General features: G+C 43.0%; 1 protein-coding gene across 1 annotated transcript; it reads right to left on the reverse strand.

Annotated features, from left to right (window-relative positions):
- Positions 1 to 3232: 3232 nt before the first annotated feature.
- On the reverse strand, positions 3233 to 11220 carry AAMDC (adipogenesis associated, Mth938 domain containing). The gene is made up of 3 exons (XM_009321924.1): positions 11070 to 11220; positions 7035 to 7130; positions 3233 to 6266 (listed from the first exon to the last, which is right to left on the reverse strand). The coding sequence occupies exons 1-3, from the start codon at positions 11199 to 11201 to the stop codon at positions 6126 to 6128; spliced, it is 369 nt and encodes a 122-aa protein (XP_009320199.1). The 5' UTR covers positions 11202 to 11220; the 3' UTR covers positions 3233 to 6125.
- Positions 11221 to 11698: the final 478 nt, after the last annotated feature.

An 11698-nucleotide genomic window follows, 5' to 3' on the forward strand; every position in this document is an offset into this window, starting at 1 on the left:
TGAGGAACCTCCGATGATTTGTAGCAATCCCCTGGTAGGATTTTCTCGGAGCACTTAATGTGTGAAACTGTAGTGCGGCAGCCAAACGTTACCTGTGTCCGTAAATCAATTGCTAAAAAACGTAAACAAAGCAGTGAAGAAATACTTTCCAGTTGTACAGAGATTAGTGTAAATAATAACCCCTTATGTCCTTTCCTGCAATAAAATTGGAAAACTCACGCAGATCTGTTTCCTCTTTATTATATGAGTGAACATGCAGGCCTGCGGGGTCTGGGCTAAGAAGAGATTACTGCAAGTTTTTTGTTTTAATTTTATAGGACCGACATGTTGGGGTCCAAAGACTCATAACCCTAAAACTATTCAGCTGCTTTAGGTATTCTTGAATGAAGTAAATATCCTTTCTTACTGCTGCTGCGCTTACAAACTGGTTTTTGGTATTTCACCTTTAGGGCACTGCTTTGAAAACCTCCTGCGCGTGTAACAGCTGAGTTGTTACCGTCCGAGTTCTCTTTGGCATCCTCAGTTCAGTTCCCAGGCGACAGGGGTTGATGTACATCTCTCATTATGAACCTGTGACCAGGCAGACACTTGAGGAGTTGAGCTAAGCCCATTACAGACTTTCCCCCCCCCCCCCGCACTTCACCGGTACTTCTGCAGTTTGTCATCCCAGTAAAGACTTCCGATTTAAATGGTGTCCGTGTGCTCCAGGCCACGGCTGATGCGTTGGGAGGCAGAGCAGAGACGGGGCCCGAGGGAACGCCTGCTCGGCCCCGAAGGCCGCCCTTCGCTGTCAGCGCGGCGCAATATTGATGGGCAGCACAGCGAAGCTTTCGTGCTCCTCCCAGGCCTGCAGGATAAACCCCCCAGGTCCCGGTGTTACCCAGCTGTCTGGCGTAAACTCTGCCTTTCCTCAAGGTCATTTGCCTGCTCTGTGGTTATCGGTGTTTGGGCTATCATTTATCATTTGTTCCCAGGCCACAGAGGACCAAACAGCTACTCCATTCTGGATATCTTTTTTTTTTTTTCCATTTTCAGTATCAAAATCTTGGCATCTTTCTCTCTTTTTCTGAGCACTGGAACAAATTGCAACTATTTTGCTGCCCTCATGCTGTGCTAGAGCTCCTTTCGTATGACATACTAGGCAAAGATCACTCGCCTTCTGTATTACCACCAACTGAGAATCAAATACTGAAGGGCTATAGAAAAGTTCTTCATCTGTAATTTCAGATGCCTAAAACCACTTGAAAATTTAAGACCGCTACGAACATTTCCAGTCTTCTAATGAGAGTATTCCATAGTTGGCTTCTCTTCTTGGTATCATCCTGTAGTTTTTTCTCTGATCCCTAGTTTGAATCATGGAAGAAATCCTAGGTTCTCCTTTTCTTCTTAGGTTTCATCTATTCGAGCAGATGACTAACTCATCATCATTTTAGCTGAACTGAAAAAAAAGTGTTCTGTAACACTGATGATCTTAAAATTCATTGTCAAATGCTGTTTCCTTAAGACTGTACTCTTTCCAAGATTCAAATTTACCTTTGATTTCCCTGCTGTGCAGGTCAGCAGACTAGTAAACATAGAATCATGAAGTGGTTTGGGTTGGAAGGGACCTCTAAAGGTCATCTAGTCCAACCCCCCTGCCGTGGGCAGGGACATCTTCAACTAGATCAGGTTGCTCACAGCCCCGTCCAGCCTGACCTGGAATGTTTCCAGGGATGGGGCATCCACCACCTCTCTGGGCAACCTGGGCCAGTGCGTCACCACCCTCAGCGTAAAACATTTCTTCCTCATATTTAGCCGGAATCTGCCCTCCTTTAGTTTAAAAGTCATTCCCCCTCGTCCTGTCGCTACAGGCCCTGTTAAAACATCCCTTATAAACACATTATGTTGTAGCAGGTCTTTCTGTACAGTTCACTGCCACTCTCTTGCGGCTATTCTCTACCCTCTCCCTTATTACTGAATATGTGTTTGCTTTTGGGTTTTTTTTTTTTTGGTTGTGGTTTGGTTTGGTTTTGTTTTGTTTTAAACTGCTTACCTTGATCTCCAATTTATTTTAGCTTACTTTCTCTTTTAAGTGCATTTTCACACCATGTTCCAACATACAGGAAATCCGAAAGGAAATTTGTATCAAAGGTGAGTATTCCAAGATTTTGTTGTAGTTGTTTAAATCTAGATGTTGACTTTTTCCTCCCACCCCCCAGGTTTGAGACATTTAGGCTTTTCTGCTCTCCGAAATACTGGAGTTCATGCTCTCCGTGGAGCTCCAGGACTTTGTGTCATCTCAGAAGCATCTCTACCCGTTCACCGGTTGTCCTTTAATTTTGGCTAACAGTGTGGGATTTCCGCACTGCAATAGCCTAAAAGATTGATCTTAGAATGAAAAGAAAACCAAAGAAAACTCATGCACAAAGATGATTTGCATCCTTCATCTCTGTTGAAGAGGGAACAGAGGCCTTCAGATCACAGTCGCCCAAGTAGGGGGAGGTTCTGTTCTCCCAGAAGTTTGCAAGTGTAGGACCACGGTGCCAGCACCGAGCTGCAGGGAAACCGAGCAATCTAGAAGCAAGGACAAATAATTTGCTCAAAATTCACTGTTCAAACACCCCTCACCTCCGCATTTTACCTCCTCGTTAGATGTGAGGGAAGAAAGCGGGTCAAGAATCTGGCAGAGAGAGGAAAAGGCTGAACTCGCATGAAAGGGGCGTAGCTTGGTGGTTTGAAAAATGTGTTGTCGTGTTGACCGTTAACTCTTCAGATTTAATTACACATGGCATCTGTGTGCGGGGGAAGCCTAGCTCTGAATGCTGTTAATGTGAAATTCATAATCAGATTGCTCAAGTCCATTGAAATTCATGAGGCCAATTCTTAGAACTCTGAAAGTAAGTAATGCAATTATCAAGTCAAGAACGCTTAAAACAATGCGTAAATGTATTTGGAACAAAGTTGAAGATTATGAGATATTAACTCAAACCTGCTGTGGCTTTCACATACCTTATTTTAAAAAGTACAGAAAAACTAAGTGGGCGGGTAGAGTCACTGCAAAAAGTACAAAGAAGGTTCTTTGGGAGACGAAAGAACGGGGCATGCATTTAAATCAGGACCATATGACATCATCTTGGGTTCCAGCTCACGGAGATGGGTTGCCTCTGGATTCCTGTTTCGCTTGTCTGAGTTCTCAAATCTTTTGACCAAGTCAGAGGTACAATCATTATTTTCATCTTATTTCACGCGCGTCTTCCAGTTTATTCTTAGTAGCAGGCTCTAGGAATGCGGGAGCAGGCTGTCTTTTTACTTGACAATTTGCGAATGCAATATTAGTGGCACTTCAAAATAAAGTTTGAAGGCTCGTAGATGCTAGGCTTCGCACAAATGCTGCCTGATGCGCCTTGAAAATGCCGGGCGCGTTGCGTTTGGTGTGCCTGTAAGCCTTTTTACGGCCCGTTCCTCCTGGCTGCCAGCTCCCGCGTGCTGCTCGACAAAGATAAGGGCTGGGGACCGACCCGCTCGGCGGCGGAGCAGCTGGGGGGGAATCTTCCTGGCACCCAGCCCAGCCGCGGCTCTGCCTTAGCGAGAGCGGCAGGGGGGGGGTTCACTGCCTACTGGGAGATCGGTTTCCTGGTGGGAGGCAGAGAAGCGGCGTACGTGAGAAAGCCTGCCCTATAAAAGTGCATTCCCGTGACTTGGGCGATGAACCCGTCATTTTAAGAAATTATTTACGGCTCTAGCCGAAAGCGGCGATTTAATAAAGAAACCGTTTTGAGCTCCGTTTGGATTTTTCGATGAATCGGTCCTAGCTGTTTCCACCATGTAGCAAAGCAATTTCAGGCACCGAGAAGGAAATTGGGCTTTCGGTGACTGGAGCAGCCCAAGTGGAGCAGATGCTTTTGTGGGAGCTGACAAAGCTGACGCAGGAAGCTGTGACGAGAGCAGTAATAGAAGATACGGATGGAAAAGACTTGCAGCAGATTATCTCCTTGTTGACACCGAAATTTTGTACCAACGGTAGCAAACCGTAGCAGTTTACCTTTAAAAAGGGAAATCCGTTTCTTTGCACGCTGCAGCTCCCCGTTTCAGAAGTGGACTGTTCTGTATCCTACCGGTTGCCGAATGAAAGGAACAATTAAGAGGCTGCAGCACAAAGCCGGGCAGGGCGCACCGCTGAAAGTCACCTGGCAGTGCCAAACGGGCCGTGCTCCTCTCATGCTTTGGGGGAGGCCAAAACAGGTAGCACCAGCGTGAGGAGCCCAGGGTATTTTTCTCAAATGCAGGACCTGGACCGAGCGGTTTTGTTGAATGTGGCTTCATCATTAATATGCCACATTTTTTTATAGAAATAAAAAAAGGGAAAAAAAAACCTGGAGGTGAAAGATCAGGTGTTCGCTCAACTTCTCCTAACAGTGTAACACGCATACTGCAGTACTTAAAAAACTGGAATTGTCCTCTCAGTAAAAGCCTTACAAAGCCTCTTCCTATTTAAGGCTGCCTTGAGGCCCAAAAGCTCACGAAATAATGCAAATACGTGACTGCGACCAAGAGAGTCGAACCACCTCCGCTATAAGATAACGACATTTAATGCAAAAAGTCTTCACGCCCTGCGGACCGGTAGGAACTGGTTCTACTGGCGTTCCCTTGGGATGCCTACAGTCTTCCGGGTCAGTGGTTCACCTTCTACTTCACACCGTGCGAGTTACTCAGAACAATGTCATGGCAGTTATGACGAGCATTATACCGACCGCTGTGTCAGAGAACACAGACGCAGCTGGAAAGGCAGTTCTTGCCAGTTTAGAGAAGACGTTGCCTCAAATATAGCTACACTAATAGAAAATATTGCTGTAATCAGGAGATGGCAAGATAAAACTTCCAAGTCCTCACTTTCCCTTTGCTTTTACACCACGTTGTATTTTATCAGATAAAAGGTTTTAAAGGATTCCTAGAGCAAATAAACACAGAAAGAACATAGTATTTTGCGAAGGGTTATTCTTGGGTCTTGGGAAAGTCAGCGCGTTCCCGTACCCATCTAAGCCTCTCTGCTACTACTTGGACGGCTCGAAGTGCCTCAGGGCTTATGTGTCATCTTTGTACTTTCATTAATAGACATAGACTTAATATGCAGAGATCAAGAATTAGTGAGCCTGGTGGGGAGAAAAGATCTACAGTAGGTAACTTGTAACATTAATAGAAGCAATTAAGAGAACTTTTTAAATTTTCAGTGTAATAAGGTGCTTGTTGGCACACCATTTGAACCATCAGGTAACGACGACCAGTAAGAATTCTCACATCCATCCCCAGCTTGCGAGCAGCACCTTGCTGGCAGCAATTTAGACTCATTTCCTAAAGATCAACATTTTATGTCGCAAACTCTAGTTTTGTGACACATCTTTCTAACGATTTTAAGCGCGTAGGGACTTTTGAATAGATCTGTATTCCACAACTCAATCCTCACAATTCACAGTTAACAGGAAAATTCTTTAAGGCCCAGATGTTATGTTTATTCCCTGTAGACATTTTTTTTTCCTTTTTCCAGGTTTAATTTAAAATTTAAAAGTGCTAAATTATCTGATGTTCCTGAATCATCACAAAGAGATCTGCGCAGCCAATATCCTGACTGAAGTCGGCAGCAGGAGGCAAAGTTGTATGTTCTGGGTTCGCTTTTTAATTTATTTCCTTTTTAACGTATTTATACAGCGGTGGTAAAGCGCTTCATTACCGTCGCTTCGTGTCTACCACTTGATTGTACTCATCAGCTATCCTGTGGCTGCATTCCAATAGCCAATAATGGAATTTCGGGCCATTTCGTAATAGAAGTATTCAAAACCTAGTATCTTAATTTAGCCAACAGCTGAAAAGTTCAGTAACCAGAATACAGACAGTCTTCAGAGGAAGATTAGGTCAATCTCAAGGATGTATGGCAATGGTTCTGTAATTAACTGATTTCATTAACAGCCCCCTTTTGTGAGCGCTCCATTTGTTTAAATCCTGAACTAATAAACTGCCCTTGCATTTTAGATGGTCAGCGCACAAATGCCTTGGCACGTAAGTCCACACTCTGTTGACTGTAATTTGATTCAGCGGAGAGGCGTGTCCGTGATTTGGCTGCGGTCAAGGAAGGCGGAATGAGCTGTAACGCTTCAGCAGGTTGAATGGAAGACTCCCCCCACTTTGACACCCTGAGCAGCCAGGGCATTGTACTCCTCCACAGCCTTCTCTGTTTGCAAGACCAACACATCAATCCCGTTTTTCTTCAGGTAGTCCACAGTGGATGGTGGAACCTCCAAAGAGAAAAGGAAATGGGAAGAGCAAGTATTAGATTCTTTTTCCCCCTCACACTGTAAGGCTTGAAGAAAAACAGGTACTGACGGCATTTGGTAGTAGGTGCACTTAAGTAACGGATAGTACCCAAACTGATAATATGCTCAGATATTTCCACGACTGATACATAGTTTTTTTTTTCTTCAGTAAAGCTACTTTTATATACACACCTCCCATCTCTCCTTAACACGGTTTAACAGGCAGCCCTTTCTTACGAAAGGAACAGAATTGGAGCTAAAGGTAATTAATCTAAAGAAGGTGTTACTCACCTCACTGAAAAGCTAAAGAATTGCTTCTCATGAAGTGAAGCTCGGCACTTCTGAGCTTTCGGTAGCTAGTTTATCTGCTGAAATGACACCCTGCCAACATTAGTAACAAAAACGCCTAATTATCAAAGTATTTACAGCAGGCTTAGAGGGCGAGTTCATAACCTATTCTAAGAGGGGGGACTTAATGACATTGTGAAAAATTCTCCTTGTTTAAATTACTCCTGTAGCAGAACTAAGGCTGTTCACTGCTTGACATTGACACTACCAGAGAGGAGCTTACATGATGTTTCTTTCAGGAAGAGAGTGGCTCCTGGCAGGAGCACAGTCATGCTAATTCAGCATCCTGAATTTTTTCCCTCTTATTAAAGCACCATAGATTCCCCGACACGCGCACGCTAATCAGAGGGGGAGGGCAAACAGCCAGTTCTAGTTTATGTTTATCACAGAACAAAAACCTACCTGCAAAGCCTCACTCATGCCACGACCAATCACCACAGTTTTAACACCCTTCCTGACGACTTCTTCAAGGTCAGCCGGTTGCACTCCTGGAGAATGCTAAGTGTCAGGGGAAGAAAACAATAGTCTGTGTACTGACAGCATCAACCAGGAAAGCTTCGTCTGTATGTTTTGAAACTGTCCACGGAGCAGCAGGGTAAATTAGCAGTACCAAAATGAAACACAACACTCTTTTCTGCATACACACAGTAGGTAACATTGGTAGTGAAAAAAGGCATTTTCTATGCAGATGAAGGATGATAGTTAATCAATTGATGGCAATATTATCACTTCATTAAACAGTTAAAAAGATGCATTACACCTTTCTAAAACATTTATGTCTAACAACTAACATTTTATAAATATTAAAGTGAAATCGATAAATTGCAACGTATCGCCCTTCGTTTTCAAATGAACAAACCCTTTTTGTAATAAAGATTGTGGCAAGACGAAGTTCACTCTAATTACAAAGAGCTCCTCAAATAATTAAAATTATTAAATTCTTTTCTTGTTTACTTTGCAAATCTCATTTACCAAAGAGGACTGAAACATATTGGTTAGCTTCATTTCAGTTAACAGTTTCAATTTCTGCACTATTCTTAATTTTGAGAAAGGAATATTTGAAAGCAAACTCCTCAAAGAAGAAAAGAAGAGCTTTAACAGCATGTTGACTGAGTTTTTAAAGAAGTACACCCATTTACTACTAGTACGCTTTAAACATATGAATCCACAAATACACCTGTAATGTTAATGTAAAGCACTGTGTCACACTAATTCTCCTCCTGGATTCAATTTCTATGTATCTCCGCATGGCCAAGAGTAAGATCCTGTACAACCTGTGGCCAGAGTTTGGCCCCTCATTGGTGTGCACTTTTTTTAAACCATAAATAATACTATTTGCCCCCCCCCTTTTTTTTTTTTTTAGGATTCTTAAATTCTTTTAGAGGACTGAGATGAGTTTCTCACTTGAAGTAGGCAACACCATGGTGGACTCCTGGAGAATGTTATTTTTATGGAGATGCCCATACATCTTTATCCCCTATACTTCCAGAAAATACTACATTCTTCCAATGAATTAAGGTCAAAGCACCAGCTTAACAATTGGCTTCTGTTGTTCCACTGTTAGTGAGCTGTACTCTTTGATGTCCTTGGGCCCTCTGCTATTCTTTTTCCCCTGCCCAAGTCATCAGCAGCTGATGCTGCAGCCTCTCACAAGGTGTCGGAGTTCTCTTCTCAGCCCTGTCAATGCAGAACAGAGCAAGCAAGACTTTTCAAGCTGAAACGAGCACATGAGCTCCTGAAGTTACAGGTGAGGGAAACCTTCCATGGTAGAGTGCCACTTCCAGTGAGTGGATTAAATTTATCCCACCAGAAAGTCTTTAGCCTGGCTGGTATCTGGAATTTCAGCAACAGAGATTTTTCACCCTTACAGTTCTCCAAATTGTGTTCCCCTTAGTCCATTTACATTTGATATCCACACCTGGAATGCGGAGGTCACTTCAGCAGGCAGAGCTTCCTCAGACCGAATCACCGCAAGTACGTGTTTATGACAGAACAGGTAATGCTTTGCCTTTGGGGATTTTAAAGTAGACTCAAAACTTACTTAGACAAAAAGAACTGGTACGGTTTACTGCAATTACAATAATTAGATCGCTGGGGAAGGTTTGCTGTCATACGATAAGTACTCCCGAGACATTAAAGCCACGGAATAAAAGGATTTTCTTCGGTTACACAAGACACTCTAATGCGGGGGCTTCCACACGTTTCACAGGAAACTAGTGTCATTAAAGGAAACATGTAACACGACGGAATCACTGTATCATTGCTGATAAAAAAAAAAGAAAGGGCAGCAGAATTTCTTGCCTGTTTTGTGCTCCGGTCTTCCTTTCAGGATTCCTACTTCTCTTCTCCTGTTAGCAGATGGCACTGAAATGCAGCCAGCCCAGGGAGGCTGCCTTTCATCCCCAAGGGTTAAGGCCATAAGAACCATTAGTACTTAGTTACAGAATCTTGCAGAGCCAGTTATACAATTTTCCCGATGAAAGAATTATGTACTAGAGAGCAGTCTGATAGCAGAGAAGGAAAGGAAGCAATTTATTTCCAACTAGAGTGTGGGACATGACCAGCGCTGCTTGTTTCCCAAACTTCAGCTCCACCTACCCCAGGAAAAACATGCTCAAAGAAAGCAGACGCACTGTAGTCTACCATGAGGAAACGCACAGAAAATGCATCTGGAGAATCCTGCTGTTTCCTGTGCTGATGGGATTAACTTTTTTATAGTTCTTCTAGAGTTGGAGATGCAGTCTAGAAAAGCTTAGTTCTATTCTCACATTTGTCACTTGCTATTCATTTTTAAACCAAATCACCTAACTCCTCATAGCTGCAAGGGGGATAGAACCGACCTAAAGCAGGAGCTTTACAAGTGACCTATATAATAAGGCAAAACATAAACAGGTATTTTTTACTTCCTGATGATATAAAAAGGATGCCAGAAAACCTACCTCTTCAAATAATCCAACATAGACTCGTTTTTCTTGTTCCAGTTGGAGGACTCCTCTAAGGACTTTTATGGACTTAAAGCTTTTATCTGTCACCTGAAGATATCCCCTGTTAGAAACTTTAAAAGGGAAGTGCAGCCTCCTAAATGCTAGTGGGTGGTTATAATGTGAAACCAAAGTTTTCAAGTGGTCGGAATGAATATCAAAATGTGATTGAGCTGGGAACTAGTTGGGAACTTTTCAGCTACTCTATCTGTTCTGCTCCTCCCATCATACGTGCGTATAAACCAGGAAAACAGTACTGTCAGACAAACCAAAAGCGACTCTCACCACACACAACCCCCCCCTCTGAACAGCCAGCAAAAACTTCATTTTTTATAATCGGACCATAAATGAAATGCATTTAAAAAGGTTACATACACAGCTATCTTTCTCTCTGCAAGGTACAGATATCTTTGCATGACAGCACTACCTTTCTCTTGGCGTCATATACTCTGTATAAACTGAACTCTGACAGCTTAAAAAACCTCTGTTCCCCCACAGATTATAGATGAAGTTCCAAAACAAAAGGTTCTGCCCTTCCATTGTGCCAAAATGAATTCAACAGTCCTCTGTGTGGACACAGCTGCAGGTGCAGGGTCCAAGGCCTGATCACGATGTAGTTCTTTTGTGCTTTAAGTTTCACTTAGAAAGTATGGTTTGGTTTTTTTTCCTAGCTAATACAGCTATTCTAGTGCAAGCCCTAATATGGGGACAATTATCATCGAGTTCCTAATGCAATAGACATTATGCTGCTTCTAAATCTGGAACATCAATACTATCCCATGTACTTTTATATGATTCGGACAGCATTCACAGATAAAGTGTAAAAACTGTGAGGGCAAGTACTTAGTATATGGCTACCAAGAGAAGTCATTGGGTGGTTAGCCAGACTGTGAGCTTTTCACGGGGAAACTAGTGCATATAACACTGTATCTGCATATTTTTCCTCTGAAACAAGTACGAGGGACCCCAAGGAAAAGGATGTAAACTAAACCACATGCGTTGCTGTCTTCCAAACACATAAGGTCAGTTACTGATGATTTCTTTTAACTTCCCATAATTTTTTTTCCTATCTCACTCACGACAACTTTTGTTTACACAGCCTGAAAAGAGGTTGTTACCAGTACCTTAACGACAATGGCGCTCTTAATCAAACGCAGAATGCCGTTTGAGAGCTCTAAGGTGTGTGAGAGCGGTCTGGTCGGGGTAGCTGTGAGGACTGGCGGCAACAGTCGCTACACCCTGTCACCTGTAGGACGTTCTGTGTCTGCAGTCCTCTGACCTCTCCGCACAGTCACTTCTGAAACATACACTCCGTTCTTACCAGGGAAAGTCTAACGATTAGATGAAAGCAAAAGGCAGCCCGCTGAATTTCTGGCTGGAACTTTAACAACCCTTCTCTGGACCATTCTCAGAGTCCCGCTTAAAATGCAGGATGGATCATAAACAGCAAACTTACATTGGTCCCAGTTTCTCGCCAATCCCAGGTTCGGCTTCCTCCCGGCCATACTTTGCAGTCCTTATACGTTGTAGAGCAGCCTTTCACCTTCATCTGACCCCAAGAAAGGGAAGCAATTTCAGGGGAAGACATCACAAAGTTGAAGCAAAGTCTGGAAAAAGGATATTTAATACATAACATCAGGCTAACATATGCAGCACGTTAATAAAAACGGGAAATTCTGTCCTTGCCCCAAGGAGCTGGGAAGGAAACGCTGTTGCAGACTTTATCCACGTGCTTTTGTGACAACAGAACTGAACTGAGGATCGGCAGATTTGTTGAATTACCAGTCCTCTTGGGGATTTTGTGCAGGATTTGGGGCAAATCATTTTACATGCTAAACCTGTACAAGTATTGGGTGCTCAACTTTTAAAACTATCAACAGGGATCAGGTCCCAGAATATCCTCTCATATCTGGGTTTTAATCTTTGCCCTAAAACCTACAATGAAGATGACAATAATTTCCTAAAATATCTGAAAGAGACACTGTTTCTTCGGCCCTCTAAACCACATTGGCATGTATTGGTTTATTAATTTAATACAGTAAATGAGGTTAATAAAAATCCCAAACAAACCAACCCAACAGAAAA

This window comes from Pygoscelis adeliae, unplaced genomic scaffold (genome assembly GCF_000699105.1).
Source record: "Pygoscelis adeliae isolate BGI_AS28 unplaced genomic scaffold, ASM69910v1 Scaffold263, whole genome shotgun sequence".
In the NCBI taxonomy this organism is placed as follows: Eukaryota; Metazoa; Chordata; class Aves; order Sphenisciformes; family Spheniscidae; genus Pygoscelis; species Pygoscelis adeliae.

Bases quoted from the DNA above. Each gene is read 5' to 3' on its own strand.
- AAMDC (XM_009321924.1), bottom strand. From the start codon at position 11,201: ATGTCTTCCCCTGAAATTGCTTCCCTTTCTTGGGGTCAGATGAAGGTG. The intron at 7,131-11,069 runs GTAAGTTTGCTG...CCTGACACTTAG, and splicing joins GGCGAGAAACTGGGACCAAT to CATTCTCCAGGAGTGCAACC. The intron at 6,267-7,034 runs GTAGGTTTTTGT...TTCTCTTTGGAG, and splicing joins GCATGAGTGAGGCTTTGCAG to GTTCCACCATCCACTGTGGA.